General features: G+C 50.3%; 1 protein-coding gene and 4 pseudogenes across 5 annotated transcripts; all 5 read right to left on the bottom strand.

Moving 5' to 3' along the window:
* Nucleotides 1–1,382: 1,382 nt before the first annotated feature.
* On the bottom strand, nt 1,383–1,679 carry LOC311424989 (feather beta keratin pseudogene; annotated as a pseudogene). The gene has a single exon. The product of its transcript is annotated as a feather beta keratin pseudogene (transcript).
* Nucleotides 1,680–5,416: 3,737 nt separating this feature from the next.
* Nucleotides 5,417–5,713, bottom strand: LOC311424986 (feather beta keratin pseudogene; annotated as a pseudogene). The gene has a single exon. The product of its transcript is annotated as a feather beta keratin pseudogene (transcript).
* Nucleotides 5,714–9,450: 3,737 nt separating this feature from the next.
* On the bottom strand, nt 9,451–9,747 carry LOC311424983 (feather beta keratin pseudogene; annotated as a pseudogene). The gene has a single exon. The product of its transcript is annotated as a feather beta keratin pseudogene (transcript).
* A 3,063-nt stretch (nt 9,748–12,810) lies between these two features.
* On the bottom strand, nt 12,811–13,107 carry LOC311424985 (feather beta keratin pseudogene; annotated as a pseudogene). Its single transcript has one exon. The product of its transcript is annotated as a feather beta keratin pseudogene (transcript).
* Nucleotides 13,108–16,250: 3,143 nt separating this feature from the next.
* LOC311424994 (feather beta keratin) lies at nt 16,251–16,547 on the bottom strand (the record flags this gene model as incomplete). Its single annotated transcript, XM_084500472.1, has 1 exon — nt 16,251–16,547. The coding sequence occupies one exon, from the start codon at nt 16,545–16,547 to the stop codon at nt 16,251–16,253; it is 297 nt and encodes a 98-aa protein (XP_084356598.1).
* Nucleotides 16,548–18,442: the final 1,895 nt, after the last annotated feature.

Here is an 18,442-nt window from a genome sequence, read left to right as displayed (position 1 = left end):
TGCCTGCGGAGGACAAGCGTGTGGGAAGGGGGGACTGAGAACAGAGCTGTTGGTCTACCACAACCTCGGTCTCCCCAGCTTGAGGCCAGGGTGGAGGGACAAAGCAATCATTGGCTTGGGACCAACCCAGGCACAGCCTAGCCTGCACAGCATCAGAATGGGATTTTTGGAGGGGTCCTGCAGGGCTTCTCCAGACCCACTTGGCTTCAGGACACAGGGATGCACGCGTAGTACCCTGAAAGACATAACACTTTTCACCACAGGAATGCTCCAGTGGGGAAGATGATACTTGTCCCGCGCTATTCCTGTCCTCTGCAGTGTTTTCAGGACAAGTGAAAGATTCTGCATAAGCCCTTTCGGAGGAGAGAAAACAATCTTTGCATCGCCATTCGCATTCCGCCGCCATTATACACACCAAGGCTGAATTTATCTGCGTCCTGCCAAGATCTAAAGGGGCCTCACATCACCCTCTAAAAGCTGTCCTGGATGCCACCTATCCCTTTGACTTCTTTGGGACTCCCTCCTCTTTGTGGCTTTGGCAGGTGTGCTTGGAGGAGGGATGGGCAATACAAAATGTTTAGAGTGCTAATATACCATCAGCGCTTCATCCAGTTGGGCATTGGCCTGCACAAACATACCTTCCAGCAATTCAAAGGTTTGCTTCATCAACGGGGAGACAGGATCAAACCTTGGTTGTTGGTGATACGACAATTAGAGAGCGGGAGCTCCTGGACATCCTTCTAAGACCTTGCCAATACCACACCTCTCAGTCACTCCTACAAAGACCAAATTCCTTAAGGGTACTCATCTCTTACAGGCATGAAGGAGATCCATATTAGGACCATATCCACCCATGTTTTTCCACTCCAAGACATCACATTTCTCCCTGTACATCTTCACAGAACATCCCAATAGAAAAGGAACATAAGGAGACTCAGATTACTTGGAAGCAAAAAATTTAATGAGTCTGAAGAAGGAATCAAAGCAGCACATGGAGGAAAGGATCCAGCCCACGCTGCCACAAGGACACCTGGCAGTCAGACCCCCCTTCACCACAACGGGAAGCACTTCTTCCTCCCTTACATGGCCAGAGGAAGAACAAAGAGGATGCTCTTGACTTGTTTCCAGATGAACTCATGACGCAGAACAGCAGGAGATAACAAGGACTCGTGATGCAGAGAAGAAAGTGGGAGAAGAAGAAGATGTCTGCTGGCCGTGTTTCCAGACAGCGCAGGCTGGCACCCTGGCTTCCCTCTCTGCTCTGCAGGAGGCCACGAGGGTGTTCAGCCCATCTGGAAACTCTGGCCAGCAGCTCCGTCCTCAGTCCGGCACCTGGCTTCGGGCTTCCTGGTCGATGCGCTCACTGGACATCCTCGTGGGCTTTAGCAGGGCAGGCACCTCCTGCCACTGTAGCGGCCACCAAAGCCAGAGAGGCCAAAGCCCCCGGAGGAGATGGGCACTCCCTCCTCACTCAGGATGCTGCCAACGGCAGCTGAGGTGGTGGATCCCACAGCGGTGTTCTGGGGGAAGGAGCTGAGGATGGGGCCGGGCAGGGTCACCACCACGGGAGAGGGCTGGATCACCACACGGGAGTCCTGGCACTGCCGGACACAGGGCTCGTTGCAGCTGTTGGCAAGCGGGGTTGGCCCACAGGGACGGCACAGATCGTAGCAGGACATGGCTGCGGGATGGAGGCGAACCTGGGAGAGGGGGCAGGCAAAGCACACGCAGCATGTCAGCAGCAGCCTGACAGCCTGCTGGCCAAGACAGAAGGCACAGTCTGGGGAACAGGGACACAGTCGACAAGGACAGAGAGAAGTCCCGGGGCCCCTGCAAAGACAGTCCAAGACCTCCTCCCACCTTCCCCCTCAGTGACAAGCAGAACAGCAACAGAGGGAGCAGAGTCAAGGAGCAAGGCCCACACCAAACCTACACAGAGGCAGAGCCTCGGTGGAGGCCAGAAGGCCAAGGGGAGAAGAGCAAGAGGGGAGTACGCAGAAGGCTCCTACAGCTCACCTTGTTCACCAAGGAGGAGACGGCAAGAGAAGTGGATGAGGCAGCTTGCTGTTGAATGAGTTTTTATCCTGTTCCAGACTGCCCCAGGCCCAGAGGCACCATTTGCACAAGTAGTGTTTTTACTAGCAAGCTCATCTCACATGCAAAATATTACAATTTAAGAATCTCTGGCATTTATTTGTTCCCTGCAATGCTCCCTTTTCATTTCCTTGCTCATGTCATAGCCATTCTGCCACGCTGGCTTCTTTCAAGTCACAGGATTAGAGGCCAGAATGTTTCCGGGCAAAAATACACATCAGCACAAAGAGATGATGAAGACAATGATGCGGATTGTCCTACCTCTTTAGGGAATGGGAGCCTCTTACTCCCTGGAGCCTTGCTCCAACACTCACCCTGATTTCTGGTGTACATCTCCTCCCTAGCCTTGAAGTTTCAGGATGGACTTCCAGGTGTGAGGGTCAGCATTATCAATCTCCCTCCTTAACGCAGTGCTTACTCAGGTTCTTTTAGTCATTGTATTTCTAGGCAGAGCACCTCTAATCTTGGTTTTAGACTCCCTCAGATTAACAATTCTCTTGGGAGAAATGTGCCTGGCTCTTCTTTTGTAATCGTACTTCTCCCCTTTGTACCTTCCTGCTTTACACCTCTTAACTCCAAGAATTGGGAATGAAGGCTGCTGCCCTCCCAAGAGTTTCTGTTGGAGAGCTGTGGTTGTTTTACTTGGGTGGGCGGCCGAGCTCCACAACAACCGCTCCCTCACTCCCCCTCCTCAAAGGGAGAGGTGGAGAAAATAGGATAAAAAGGGCTCAAGGTTTGAGATAACGACAGGGAGATCGCTCAATAATTATTGTGATGGGCAAAAGAGCCTCAACATAGGGAGATAGTAAGATTTATTGCCTATTACTATTTATTGCCTATTACTAACAAGCTAGAGGAGTGAGAAACAAAGAAAAGAAACCAAACATGCTTTCCTCCCATCTGCCCTCTTCAACCTCCTCCCCTCGAGCGGCCCAGGGGAATGGGGGATCGGGTGTTGTGGTCAGTCTATACCATTTGTCTCTGCCGCTCCTTCACAGTCACTCTCGTAACCTGCACGTTGGGGTCCCTCCCACAGGATGCAGTCCTTCCTGAACTGATTGTGCGTGGACTTCCCACAGGCAGCAGCTCTTCAAGAACTGCTCCAGATATGGGTCCGTACCACAGGGTCAATCCATCAGGAGCAAACTGCTCCAAAATGAGTCCCCCACAGGCAACAGCTCCTGCCAGGTCACCTGCTCTTACATAGGCTCCTCTCCACAGGCCACAGGTCTGGCCCGGGATCTGGGTCCGGCAGGGGTCCTCCACAGCCCGCAGCCTCCTTCAGTGCAGGTCCACCTGCTCCACCGTGGCCTCCTCCACGGGCTGCAGCATGGAACCCTGCTCCACCGTGGTACTCCATGGGCTGCGGAGGGACAGCCTTCTTCGCCATGGTCCACACCATAGGCCGTAAGGGAACTTGGGCTCCAGCACCTGGAGCACCTCTCCCCCTCCTTCTTCACTGACCATGGCGCCTGCAAGGCTCTTTCTCACGACTCACTCCCCCAGATGCTGTGTAGCACCACCTTTTTGTGTGTGTGTGTGTGTGTCCCTTTCTTAATTATGCTCACAGAGAGGTGCAAACAGCGTTGCTTATTGGATCTACTCTGGCCAGCAGTGGGCCCTTACCTAAAATGGGGCATCTTCTAGATTCTTCTCGCAGAAGCCACCCCTGTGGGCCACTGCTACCAAAACCTTGTCACATAAAGCCACTACAAGAGCTTCAATAACAAAAGCACATGCTGAGTAATTGATACACATCATTCTGCCTGCACAGCAGGCACAAGCACATATTTGGTAGGATTTCCCCAGCACACCCCACCCACCCGGCTCAGCAGCACGCATGCTCTGGGAGTCCTCACAAGGGCAGCCAGATGAGCAAGGGCACCAGACGTGCCCCTAACTCTGCCTGAGGCAGGATCAGAGCGGCAGGAGCACAGCACTGCCTGCGGAGGACAAGCGTGTGGGAAGGGGGGACTGAGAACAGAGCTGTTGGTCTACCACAACCTCGGTCTCCCCAGCTTGAGGCCAGGGTGGAGGGACAAAGCAATCATTGGCTTGGGACCAACCCAGGCACAGCCTAGCCTGCACAGCATCAGAATGGGATTTTTGGAGGGGTCCTGCAGGGCTTCTCCAGACCCACTTGGCTTCAGGACACAGGGATGCACGCGTAGTACCCTGAAAGACATAACACTTTTCACCACAGGAATGCTCCAGTGGGGAAGATGATACTTGTCCTGCGCTATTCCTGTCCTCTGCAGTGTTTTCAGGACAAGTGAAAGATTCTGCATAAGCCCTTTCGGAGGAGAGAAAACAATCTTTGCATCGCCATTCGCATTCCGCCGCCATTATACACACCAAGGCTGAATTTATCTGCGTCCTGCCAAGATCTAAAGGGGCCTCACATCACCCTCTAAAAGCTGTCCTGGATGCCACCTATCCCTTTGACTTCTTTGGGACTCCCTCCTCTTTGTGGCTTTGGCAGGTGTGCTTGGAGGAGGGATGGGCAATACAAAATGTTTAGAGTGCTAATATACCATCAGCGCTTCATCCAGTTGGGCATTGGCCTGCACAAACATACCTTCCAGCAATTCAAAGGTTTGCTTCATCAACGGGGAGACAGGATCAAACCTTGGTTGTTGGTGATACGACAATTAGAGAGCGGGAGCTCCTGGACATCCTTCTAAGACCTTGCCAATACCACACCTCTCAGTCACTCCTACAAAGACCAAATTCCTTAAGGGTACTCATCTCTTACAGGCATGAAGGAGATCCATATTAGGACCATATCCACCCATGTTTTTCCACTCCAAGACATCACATTTCTCCCTGTACATCTTCACAGAACATCCCAATAGAAAAGGAACATAAGGAGACTCAGATTACTTGGAAGCAAAAACTTTAATGAGTCTGAAGAAGGAATCAAAGCAGCACATGGAGGAAAGGATCCAGCCCACGCTGCCACAAGGACACCTGGCAGTCAGACCCCCCTTCACCACAACGGGAAGCACTTCTTCCTCCCTTACATGGCCAGAGGAAGAACAAAGAGGATGCTCTTGACTTGCTTCCAGATGAACTCATGACGCAGAACAGCAGGAGATAACAAGGACTCGTGATGCAGAGAAGAAAGTGGGAGAAGAAGAAGATGTCTGCTGGCCGTGTTTCCAGACAGCGCAGGCTGGCACCCTGGCTTCCCTCTCTGCTCTGCAGGAGGCCACGAGGGTGTTCAGCCCATCTGGAAACTCTGGCCAGCAGCTCCGTCCTCAGTCCGGCACCTGGCTTCGGGCTTCCTGGTCGATGCGCTCACTGGACATCCTCGTGGGCTTTAGCAGGGCAGGCACCTCCTGCCACTGTAGCGGCCACCAAAGCCAGAGAGGCCAAAGCCCCCGGAGGAGATGGGCACTCCCTCCTCACTCAGGATGCTGCCAACGGCAGCTGAGGTGGTGGATCCCACAGCGGTGTTCTGGGGGAAGGAGCTGAGGATGGGGCCGGGCAGGGTCACCACCACGGGAGAGGGCTGGATCACCACACGGGAGTCCTGGCACTGCCGGACACAGGGCTCGTTGCAGCTGTTGGCAAGCGGGGTTGGCCCACAGGGACGGCACAGATCGTAGCAGGACATGGCTGCGGGATGGAGGCGAACCTGGGAGAGGGGGCAGGCAAAGCACACGCAGCATGTCAGCAGCAGCCTGACAGCCTGCTGGCCAAGACAGAAGGCACAGTCTGGGGAACAGGGACACAGTCGACAAGGACAGAGAGAAGTCCCGGGGCCCCTGCAAAGACAGTCCAAGACCTCCTCCCACCTTCCCCCTCAGTGACAAGCAGAACAGCAACAGAGGGAGCAGAGTCAAGGAGCAAGGCCCACACCAAACCTACACAGAGGCAGAGCCTCGGTGGAGGCCAGAAGGCCAAGGGGAGAAGAGCAAGAGGGGAGTACGCAGAAGGCTCCTACAGCTCACCTTGTTCACCAAGGAGGAGACGGCAAGAGAAGTGGATGAGGCAGCTTGCTGTTGAATGAGTTTTTATCCTGTTCCAGACTGCCCCAGGCCCAGAGGCACCATTTGCACAAGTAGTGTTTTTACTAGCAAGCTCATCTCACATGCAAAATATTACAATTTAAGAATCTCTGGCATTTATTTGTTCCCTGCAATGCTCCCTTTTCATTTCCTTGCTCATGTCATAGCCATTCTGCCACGCTGGCTTCTTTCAAGTCACAGGATTAGAGGCCAGAATGTTTCCGGGCAAAAATACACATCAGCACAAAGAGATGATGAAGACAATGATGCGGATTGTCCTACCTCTTTAGGGAATGGGAGCCTCTTACTCCCTGGAGCCTTGCTCCAACACTCACCCTGATTTCTGGCGTACATCTCCTCCCTAGCCTTGAAGTTTCAGGATGGACTTCCAGGTGTGAGGGTCAGCATTATCAATCTCCCTCCTTAACGCAGTGCTTACTCAGGTTCTTTTAGTCATTGTATTTCTAGGCAGAGCACCTCTAATCTTGGTTTTAGACTCCCTCAGATTAACAATTCTCTTGGGAGAAATGTGCCTGGCTCTTCTTTTGTAATCGTACTTCTCCCCTTTGTACCTTCCTGCTTTACACCTCTTAACTCCAAGAATTGGGAATGAAGGCTGCTGCCCTCCCAAGAGTTTCTGTTGGAGAGCTGTGGTTGTTTTACTTGGGTGGGCGGCCGAGCTCCACAACAACCGCTCCCTCACTCCCCCTCCTCAAAGGGAGAGGTGGAGAAAATAGGATAAAAAGGGCTCAAGGTTTGAGATAACGACAGGGAGATCGCTCAATAATTATTGTGATGGGCAAAAGAGCCTCAACATAGGGAGATAGTAAGATTTATTGCCTATTACTATTTATTGCCTATTACTAACAAGCTAGAGGAGTGAGAAACAAAGAAAAGAAACCAAACATGCTTTCCTCCCATCTGCCCTCTTCAACCTCCTCCCCTCGAGCGGCCCAGGGGAATGGGGGATCGGGTGTTGTGGTCAGTCTATACCATTTGTCTCTGCCGCTCCTTCACAGTCACTCTCGTAACCTGCACGTTGGGGTCCCTCCCACAGGATGCAGTCCTTCCTGAACTGATTGTGCGTGGACTTCCCACAGGCAGCAGCTCTTCAAGAACTGCTCCAGATATGGGTCCGTACCACAGGGTCAATCCATCAGGAGCAAACTGCTCCAAAATGAGTCCCCCACAGGCAACAGCTCCTGCCAGGTCACCTGCTCTTACATAGGCTCCTCTCCACAGGCCACAGGTCTGGCCCGGGATCTGGGTCCGGCAGGGGTCCTCCACAGCCCGCAGCCTCCTTCAGTGCAGGTCCACCTGCTCCACCGTGGCCTCCTCCACGGGCTGCAGCATGGAACCCTGCTCCACCGTGGTACTCCATGGGCTGCGGAGGGACAGCCTTCTTCGCCATGGTCCACACCATAGGCCGTAAGGGAACTTGGGCTCCAGCACCTGGAGCACCTCTCCCCCTCCTTCTTCACTGACCATGGCGCCTGCAAGGCTCTTTCTCACGACTCACTCCCCCAGATGCTGTGTAGCACCACCTTTTTGTGTGTGTGTGTGTGTGTCCCTTTCTTAATTATGCTCACAGAGAGGTGCAAACAGCGTTGCTTATTGGATCTACTCTGGCCAGCAGTGGGCCCTTACCTAAAATGGGGCATCTTCTAGATTCTTCTCGCAGAAGCCACCCCTGTGGGCCACTGCTACCAAAACCTTGTCACATAAAGCCACTACAAGAGCTTCAATAACAAAAGCACATGCTGAGTAATTGATACACATCATTCTGCCTGCACAGCAGGCACAAGCACATATTTGGTAGGATTTCCCCAGCACACCCCACCCACCCGGCTCAGCAGCACGCATGCTCTGGGAGTCCTCACAAGGGCAGCCAGATGAGCAAGGGCACCAGACGTGCCCCTAACTCTGCCTGAGGCAGGATCAGAGCGGCAGGAGCACAGCACTGCCTGCGGAGGACAAGCGTGTGGGAAGGGGGGACTGAGAACAGAGCTGTTGGTCTACCACAACCTCGGTCTCCCCAGCTTGAGGCCAGGGTGGAGGGACAAAGCAATCATTGGCTTGGGACCAACCCAGGCACAGCCTAGCCTGCACAGCATCAGAATGGGATTTTTGGAGGGGTCCTGCAGGGCTTCTCCAGACCCACTTGGCTTCAGGACACAGGGATGCACGCGTAGTACCCTGAAAGACATAACACTTTTCACCACAGGAATGCTCCAGTGGGGAAGATGATACTTGTCCTGCGCTATTCCTGTCCTCTGCAGTGTTTTCAGGACAAGTGAAAGATTCTGCATAAGCCCTTTCGGAGGAGAGAAAACAATCTTTGCATCGCCATTCGCATTCCGCCGCCATTATACACACCAAGGCTGAATTTATCTGCGTCCTGCCAAGATCTAAAGGGGCCTCACATCACCCTCTAAAAGCTGTCCTGGATGCCACCTATCCCTTTGACTTCTTTGGGACTCCCTCCTCTTTGTGGCTTTGGCAGGTGTGCTTGGAGGAGGGATGGGCAATACAAAATGTTTAGAGTGCTAATATACCATCAGCGCTTCATCCAGTTGGGCATTGGCCTGCACAAACATACCTTCCAGCAATTCAAAGGTTTGCTTCATCAACGGGGAGACAGGATCAAACCTTGGTTGTTGGTGATACGACAATTAGAGAGCGGGAGCTCCTGGACATCCTTCTAAGACCTTGCCAATACCACACCTCTCAGTCACTCCTACAAAGACCAAATTCCTTAAGGGTACTCATCTCTTACAGGCATGAAGGAGATCCATATTAGGACCATATCCACCCATGTTTTTCCACTCCAAGACATCACATTTCTCCCTGTACATCTTCACAGAACATCCCAATAGAAAAGGAACATAAGGAGACTCAGATTACTTGGAAGCAAAAACTTTAATGAGTCTGAAGAAGGAATCAAAGCAGCACATGGAGGAAAGGATCCAGCCCACGCTGCCACAAGGACACCTGGCAGTCAGACCCCCCTTCACCACAACGGGAAGCACTTCTTCCTCCCTTACATGGCCAGAGGAAGAACAAAGAGGATGCTCTTGACTTGCTTCCAGATGAACTCATGACGCAGAACAGCAGGAGATAACAAGGACTCGTGATGCAGAGAAGAAAGTGGGAGAAGAAGAAGATGTCTGCTGGCCGTGTTTCCAGACAGCGCAGGCTGGCACCCTGGCTTCCCTCTCTGCTCTGCAGGAGGCCACGAGGGTGTTCAGCCCATCTGGAAACTCTGGCCAGCAGCTCCGTCCTCAGTCCGGCACCTGGCTTCGGGCTTCCTGGTCGATGCGCTCACTGGACATCCTCGTGGGCTTTAGCAGGGCAGGCACCTCCTGCCACTGTAGCGGCCACCAAAGCCAGAGAGGCCAAAGCCCCCGGAGGAGATGGGCACTCCCTCCTCACTCAGGATGCTGCCAACGGCAGCTGAGGTGGTGGATCCCACAGCGGTGTTCTGGGGGAAGGAGCTGAGGATGGGGCCGGGCAGGGTCACCACCACGGGAGAGGGCTGGATCACCACACGGGAGTCCTGGCACTGCCGGACACAGGGCTCGTTGCAGCTGTTGGCAAGCGGGGTTGGCCCACAGGGACGGCACAGATCGTAGCAGGACATGGCTGCGGGATGGAGGCGAACCTGGGAGAGGGGGCAGGCAAAGCACACGCAGCATGTCAGCAGCAGCCTGACAGCCTGCTGGCCAAGACAGAATGTATAGTCTGGGGAGCAGGGACAGGCTTGAGTCCAGGTCGAGGACAGAGAGGGACCGAAGGGCCCCTGCAAAGACAGTCCAAGACCTCCTCCACCTCCCCTCTCAGTGTCAAGGAGGTTAACAACGGAGCGAGGAGTGTCAAGGATGAAGGGCCACAGCAAGAGCTTAACAGAGGCAAAGAGTTTTTTAAGGCAAGAAGGCCAAGGGGAGAAGAAGAGAATGAGGGGAGTGAGGAGAAGGCACTTGCAGCTCACCTTGTTCACCAGGGAAGAAGGCAAGAGAAGTGAATGAGGGAGCTTACTGTTGGATTTGTTTTTATACTGTTCCAGACTGCCTTAGGCACAGAGGGACCATTTGCATTTTGAATGTGTTTACCAACAAGCTCATATTTTATGCTGAGCTTCCAAATTAAGTAAATTGGCTCATTGTTTATTTTCCCTGCAATGCTCCCTTTTCATTTTGCTGTTTCATGACATGTCCATTCCATCATGCAGTCTCCTTTCAAGCTCCAGTATTATAGGCCAATATTTCCATTGGAAATTATAGTTAAAATCAGGCAGATGTTTCAACCACGTCAGAGGAGTTTTGCCATGTTTTTAGTTGACATCAGCATTTTCCCCTTCTTAGGCATATTAGACTGTTATGAATGTAGCATTTTTTTTGGTGCTTTTTGATTTTGTTGTTGTTGTTTTGTTTGTTTGTTGTTTGCTTTTGTTTTTGTTTTTGTTTTTTTCTTCCAATATTTTCATTTGATTAGAGAGCAGATCCTTATCCAAGGACTGGTCAAATCTGTTGCTCTCTGTGACTCCAAGGCTTTTAAATCTTTCGTAGGCATTATTTTTACAGCAGGATGACTGCGCTGTCAGGTGTTTTGTACTCTCCTTTTGAACTGGCATTGCACAGTCCAGTTATCCTGGCTGTTTTGCTTTCTCACCTCCTTCACTGTTGTCTGTTAGTCCCCAATAACCAGACCAAGCATGCTTCAGAAAGAATGATTTTGCTTTTCCAAAGTCAGTATTATCTAGATATGCTGCTTTCTTGAAGAAACCACTCTAACAAAAACACACGGCAACATTTCCATGCTACACACAACCCTGCCCAGAAACAAGGGAGGTCTGGGAGGTCCACCGAGGGCATCTGGGTGAGCAGCAGGTATCAGGACCTCCCTGCGGATATGTGCCAAGGGGGCAACACCAAGCCACACCCTGTGCTTTCCTGAGGCAGCACATTTCTCAGGGGAACAACAGCCCAGCTTGGGATATTAAGCATACATGTACACAGCTCACGACCTCATCCCACGGGGTGGACAAAATGCCTTCCCCAGTGAGGCTGGGACTCCACCAGACATAGGCAACTCTCTAATCACAGAGGCCCAACCAAATTCCTCATTTAAGAAGATGAAAGGAGCTTTTAAGGTGACAGGGCATGTTCATCTAAGCAAATCTGCATGCAGAATAAATCCACAGTGTGACTGCAACACAGCATTGCTGCACGGAAAATAACGATCTCCATATACAAAGGAATTTTAATCATCTTTAAACTATACAGGGCACCAGTTTCCCATACATGCTGCTTTCATTAAAAACTCTCCACAAGAAAGACATTGCATGCAAAAATACATGTTTCTATCATTTCTCCATAGTCTCCAATGCAGAATCACATACAAAGGGTCTATACAAGACCTCAAGCATCTTGTAACACACTACTCTCAGACGGCATACTGAGGATGTTGACTTCTATCCCCAGTTGTATCTTTTAACAACTCCTGTATTCTGGAGATGAAACAGGATGCCTTAAAAACATAGAGCAAAGTGCATTTTAGAGGGTCTCCCATCAAGGACAGATGCATGGATCTTTTTGGTGGTTGCTGTCTTTAAGAGAATATACCCATCTGGTGCAAAATTATACTGTCCTCCAGAGGGTAGAGCAAAAGAGAAGCTTCCCACTCAACCTCAGTGAGGACTGGAGGGCCTGGAGTAAGGGATTGCCCACAGAGAAAAATAGCAGAGGAGGGAGGGACTTAAACCCAAAAATAGGAGCTCACACCATCCTCTAATAGATTGCCCTAGCTTCCACTTCTCCCTTTATCTTCTTTGGGACTCTTTCCAATCTGAGGCTTTGGCAGATATGCGTGGGGAGAGATGGGCAGAACAAAATATTTAGAGCTGTAATATACCACCAGAGCTTCATCCAGATGGGCACTGGCCTTCACAAGCATACCTTCCACAAATTCAAAGGTTTGCCTCATAAATTGGAAGACAGCAGCAAACCTCCCATGTTGGTGACAAATCTCTTGGGTTACATCTTCGACACTCTCATTTTAGCTTGCAAACACCAGACACCCTTCCACCTCTCCATATCTCCACTAATGACCATCTTTCTTCAGGCTAGCTAACTCCTCCAGACATGAAGGAGGTCCATATTAGGGCCATATTCACCCATGCTTTTCCACTCCAAGACATCACATTTCTCCCTGGACAGCTTCACTGGGCATCCATAAAGAAAAGGAACATGATGACACACAGATTACAATGCAGTGTAAACTTTAATGAGTCTGAAGAAGGAATCAAAGCAGCACATGGAGGAAAGGATCCAGCCCACGCTGCCACAAGGACACCTGGCAGTCAGACCCCCCTTCAACACAATGGGATGCATGTCTTCCTCCCTCACATGGTGAGAGGCAGAAGAAACAGGACACTCTTGACTTGTTTCCAGATGAACCCATGGCACAGGACAGCAGGAGACAACAACGGCTCATGATGCACAGAAGAAAGTGGGAAAAGAAGAAGATGTCTGCTGGCCGTGTTTCCAGACAGCGCAGGCTGGCACCCTGGCTTCCCTCTCTGCTCTGCAGGAGGCCACGAGGGTGCTCAGCCCATCTGGAAACTCTGGCCAGCAGCTCCATCTTCAGTTCGGCAACTGGCTTCGGGCTTCCTGGTCGATGTGCTCACTGGACATCTTCGTGGGCTTTAGCAGGGCAGGCACCTCCTGCCATAGTAGCGGCCACCAAAGCCAGAGAGGCCAAAGCCCCCGGAGGAGATGGGAACTCCTTCAGAACTCAGGATGCTGCCAACGGCAGCTGAGGTGGTGGATCCCACAGCGGTGTTCTGGGGGAAGGAGCTGAGGATGGGACCGGGCAGGGTCACCACCACGGGAGATGGTTCAATCACCACACGGGAGTCCTGGCACTGCCGGACACAGGGCTCGTTGCAGCTGTTGGCAAGCGGGGTTGGCCCACAGGGACGGCACAGATCGTAGCAGGACATGGCTGCGGGATGGAGGCACACCTGCGAGAGAGGGCAGGGAAAGCACACGCAGTATGTCAGCAGCAGCCTGACAGCCTGCTGGCCAAGACAGAAGGCATAGTCTGGGGAACAGGGACACAGTCGACAAGGACAGAGAGGGGTCCAAGGGCCTCTGCAAACACACTCCAAACCTCCTCCCACCTTCCCCCTCAGTGACAAGCAGAACAGCAGCAGAGGGAGCAGAGTCAAGGAGCAAGGCCCACACCAAACCTAATGGAGGCAGAGCCTTGGTGGAGGCCAGAAGGCCAAGAGGAGAAGAGCAAGAGGGGAGTGAGGAGAAGGCACTTGCAGCTCACCTTGTTCACCAAGGAGGAGGAGGCAAGAGAAGTGGATGAGGGAGCCTGTTGTTGGATGGGTTTTTATACTGTTCCAGACTGCCCCAGGCGCAGAGACACCTTTTGGGCTTGAATATGTTTCACAACAAGCTCATCTTCTATGCAAAACTGTGAAGTCAAAGTAAATGGGGACACTATTTTTTGTTCCAATTAATGCACCCTTTTCATGACATGGCTATTTTGCCATGCACACTCCTTTAAATGGACAGAATTATAGACCAAAATATTTCCATTGGAAATGATGCATCAGCACATGGAAATGATACAGTAGTGATGAGGGGTATTCAGCTACAGTATTTGATGACAGCCTCATATCCTAAAGAGCCTTACTTTGACGATTTCAAAAATGCTTATCTCACATTTCCTTCCCATACTAAAACACAAGGTATGACTTAAAAACAGCTTTCTATGATAGGAGTGGCCATTGCCAATGCTTCACATAATAAATAATTCTATGTTAGGTCTGAACATGCGAGTCAGGTTGGATAAGCTGTTGGCTTTTAGACTGTCTGCAGTCTCACATAGGAGAAATTCACATGTTCTTTGCCCTTCCCTCCTTTGGCTGGGCAGCCTCCTGAAGTCCCCAGTCAACAGAAGAAGGATGTTTGAGGAGAGACACCCCTTTCCAACACATGCTAAGTCTACACCCCTCACACTACCAAAGGTCAGTGCAGTGATGTAGTGGCTTCACAACTCCTCCTTCCTCCTCCTCAAGGCTTCCTGCAACTTCTGCTTTCAAACTGCATGCTAATTCAATAACCTCCACTGCAAAATGCTTGGAAAACTTTCCATGCAACACGAAAACTCATCACAAGCTGGCATGGCCTGAGAATGACAGCAGGATGTCTATAGAGGAAAGTATGCATCACGACCTCTGCTTCATAGAATCCTAGAATATCCTGAGTTAGAAGGGACCCACAAGGATCATCAAGTACAACTTCTATCTCCACACAGGACCACCAAACAATAAGAATATACGTCTGAGAGTGGTTTCCAAACGCTTCCTGAATGCCGGCAGCCTCAGTGCCATGACCACTCCCAGGAGGAGCCTGTTCCAGTGCTGACTGCCTTCTCAGAGTGAAGAAGCTTTTCCTAACATCCAGCCTGAACCTCCCTTGTTGCAGATCCATGCCATTCCCTCAGGTCCTGCCACTGTCACCACAGAGAAGTGAACAGGGCCTACCTTTAATTTCCCTCATGAAGAAGCTGTAGGCTGCAAGGAGGCCTCCACTCAGTCTCCTATTCTCTAGGCTGAAAAACACAGGTGACTGAGAAAACTGGTCGTATGTCTTTCCCTCGAGACCTTTCACCAACTTGTAGCCCTCCTTTGGACACTCTAATAGTTTTATAACCTTCTTATACTGTGGCAGCCAAAACTCAACACTCAATGTGAGGCCGCACCAGCACAGTGCAAAGCACAACAATCATTTCCCTCAATTTCCTCTCCCCATGCATCTCAGCACACTCACACATATGTGGTTTCCCACTGGCCAGTGCTACCCAGCAGTCAGTCTTCAGAATGCTACTCTGCCCCAAAGCTCCAGTTCCCTGCAGTTCCCTACGTTCCCTGGTCACCTGCTGCAGTTGTTGCCTTCTCTCCCAGATATCAGCTGTTCACAGCACTTTTCTCCCACTGTCAGCTCAGGGTAGATAAGGATTATTAACAAAGAGTGTGTTTCCTGAGGGTCTTCCCACACAGCAAGACTCAGGACTTTGCCTGAAAAAGCAGTCAGTCAGGGAAGGCAGGCCTTTAGCTATGGTGTAAAGTGTTGTAGGATTTCCCCAGTATAGAGGATAGCATGAGAGGTGCCCCGCACTCTGCCTCAAGCAGGAGTGGGTGACACAGACAAACAAATCTCCTGTTGAGGAATAGAGCATATGGGAAGTAGGGCTATGGAGCTCATTGTCACCTGCATCCCCCATGGCAGGAGCAATCACCAGAGCCTGTTGTAATTGGACACAACAACCACACACAAACCATGCTACTTTCCTCCCTGATGCTGGTGCTCTTGCAGGTTGGGGCAGAACGGTAGAAAAGCACAACAAATGCATCCAGGATGATTTCTTCCTCTCCTTGCTGTGGTAGGAGAGGGTCAGACAGGGACTTGCCAAAATCCCTCACTTGAATGCTGCTGGAGAATGGTCTTGCAGACACAGAAACAGTGACTGTGCGGCTCTGCTGGACTCATTGAGTGATTCAGAAACATTAGTGTATGCACAGAGAGATGATGTGGTGGCTAACCAGAATATTACAATTCAGGACATGCCCATTCCCTCTACAGAGAATGGCTGGGAATCCCAATAGGGAAGGAATATGAGGAGACACAGATTACAATGCAGCATAAACTTTAATGAGTCTGAAGAAGGAATCAAAGCAGCACTAGGAGGAAGGGATCCAGTCCAAGCTGCCACAAGGACAGCTGGCAGTCAGATCCCACTTCAACACAATGGGTTGCATGTCTTCCTCCCTCACATGGGAAGAGGAAGAACAAACAGAACACTCTTGACTTGCTTCCAGATGAACCCATGGCACAGGACAGCAGCAGAAAACAAGGACTTGTCATGCAATGAAGAAAGTGGGAGAAGAAGATGTCTGCTGGCCATGTTTCCAGACAGCGCAGGCTAGCACCCTGGCTTCCCTCTCTGCTCTGCAGGAGGCCACAAGGGTGCTCAGCCCATCTGGAAACTCTGGCCAGCAGCTCCGTCCTCAGTCCAGCACCTGGCTTCGGGCTTCCTGGTCGATGCGATCACTGGACATCCTCGTGGGCTTTAGCAGGGCAGGCACCTCCTGCCACTGTAGCGGCCACCAAAGCCAGAGAGGCCAAAGCCCCCGGAGGAGATGGGCACTCCCTCAGCACTCAGGATGCTGCCAACGGCAGCTGAGGTGGTGGATCCCACAGCGGTGTTCTGGGGGAAGGAGCTGAGGATGGGACCGGGCAGGGTCACCACCACGGGAGATGGTTCAATCACCACACGGGAGTCCTGGCACTGCCGGACACAGGGCTCGTTGCAGCTGTTGGCAAGTGGGATTGGCCCACAGGGACGGCACAGATCGTAGCAGGACATGGCTGCGGGATGGAGGCGCACCTGGGAGAGAGAGCAGGGAAAACACATGCAGCATGTCAGCAGCAGCCTGACAGCCTGCTGGCCAAGATGGAAGACATAGTCTGGGGAGCACAGGGTGCACAATGACAGAGAGGGGCTTGGGGGCCTGGGTGCTCAAGGACCCCTGCAAAGACAGCCTAAGTCCTTCTCCCACCTCTTCTCTCAGTGACAAGCAGAACAATGATGGAGTGAGTAGCAAGGCCCACATCAAAGCTACATGGAGGCAGACTCAGTCAGGGTCAGAAGGCCAAGAGGAGAAGAAGAGAATGAGGGGAGTGAGGAGAAGGCTCTTGCAGCTCACCTTTTTCACCAAGGAGGAGAAGGCAAGAGAAGTGGATGAGGGAGCTTAATGTTGGATGGGCTTTTATACTCTTCCAGGCTGCCCCAGGCCCAGAGGCACCCCATGCATTTGTCATTTTTGTACCAACAAGTTCGTCTTGAATGCAAAGCAGTCAGTGCTAGTGACACAGTCTTTGGGGTTGGTGTTTGCAATGCTCCCAGTGCAATTCCTTGCTAATGGTATGTCTCTTCTACCTTAGATCTTTGTCTTTTGCATCATAATTGCAGATCAAATGAATTTTGATCACAGTATACTTTATTAATGTAATTTGGCCATTTATGGCACTCTGCTTGAAAAGCACTGGTCTTTTCCTCCTCTCTCTGTTAGTTTAGTCACCTACTTGTCTTGGGGCCATTTAGAAATTAGAATGATGCCAGACTCATCCTAAGCAGCTATAAAATGAGAAAATTTACATCATCTGCAGAAAATATTTTCCAGGTATTTTTATGTAGTTCTTAGATTTGTTGTAGAAATCAAGTTCGTATATGGCCTTGATATATATTTTACAGTGAATTACTTTTTTTTAGTAAATCATAACTACAACACATCCCCTGTGTAATATGAACTTTTTTTTTTTTTTTTTTTTTTTTTGGTCAAATTAACTATTTTATTTCAGAAATCGTATTGTGGTTTATAATGTATTCTCCAAGGCAACTTAAAACTTCAATCCTTTAATTTCTGTAAAACATCTTAAGGAGTATGTTTCCCTTTTTTTTTTCTGACTTCCAACAGTAAACCAATGAATTCTTGAAGGAAATCTCATATTTTGGGATGTAGTCAGAAAAAGAAGCCACTAGTAGTTAGATTTCTGAATCCTTTCCTGATATCAGTCAGAGTGAGAATTGTCTCAATAAGCTGAGACCAAAAACTTTCAGACTTTTGGACTCTTGTTCGAACCATTCAAGGACAATGAACTACACAGTTCAGCAGTTTCTTCAGGGCAGAGACTGAATTGCACATTCAAGATATCAATCACAGTCCATTGTGCATCATCAGGCAGTCCAGGCACCTGTGAAGTACAGACAAAACTGTTCTCACAACAGGACTTTGAATCATCCATGCACTGGCAGCAGTAGAGACCATGACAGTACAAGAAAAAAAAAAAAAAAAAAAAAAAAAAAAAAACTCATTAAATATTTGAGATGAAACTCAAAGGATAAAGTGTTGCACCTTAAGAGACACTGATTTAGGGATTTAGCACAGCAAATTAGCTGATTTTTTAAAGTAATCCAAAATTACTCTACAGAGCATTTCTCATCTGATGTTGGATATGGGTTATTGAAACAGTTGTTTTCCTTATCTAGTTATGGATGTAATACACTAAGATTTCATGTACTTGAATAACAATTTTGTATGCAGAACATCCACTTAAAGTATTCAGACACCTCTCCTATAGGAAAGACATTAAATCAATTGACATCATGAGAAGATGGCATCCATGTAATTGCTTGGACACATACTTTCTGTTGATTTATTACCATACCAAAACACAGAAAACCAAGTGCTACATTGAGGT

This window comes from Aythya ferina (genome assembly GCF_964211825.1).
Source record: "Aythya ferina genome assembly, chromosome: 29".
In the NCBI taxonomy this organism is placed as follows: Eukaryota; Metazoa; Chordata; class Aves; order Anseriformes; family Anatidae; genus Aythya; species Aythya ferina.
Note: the sequence above shows the minus strand (reverse complement) of the source record. Positions and strands in the feature narration are given on the sequence as shown.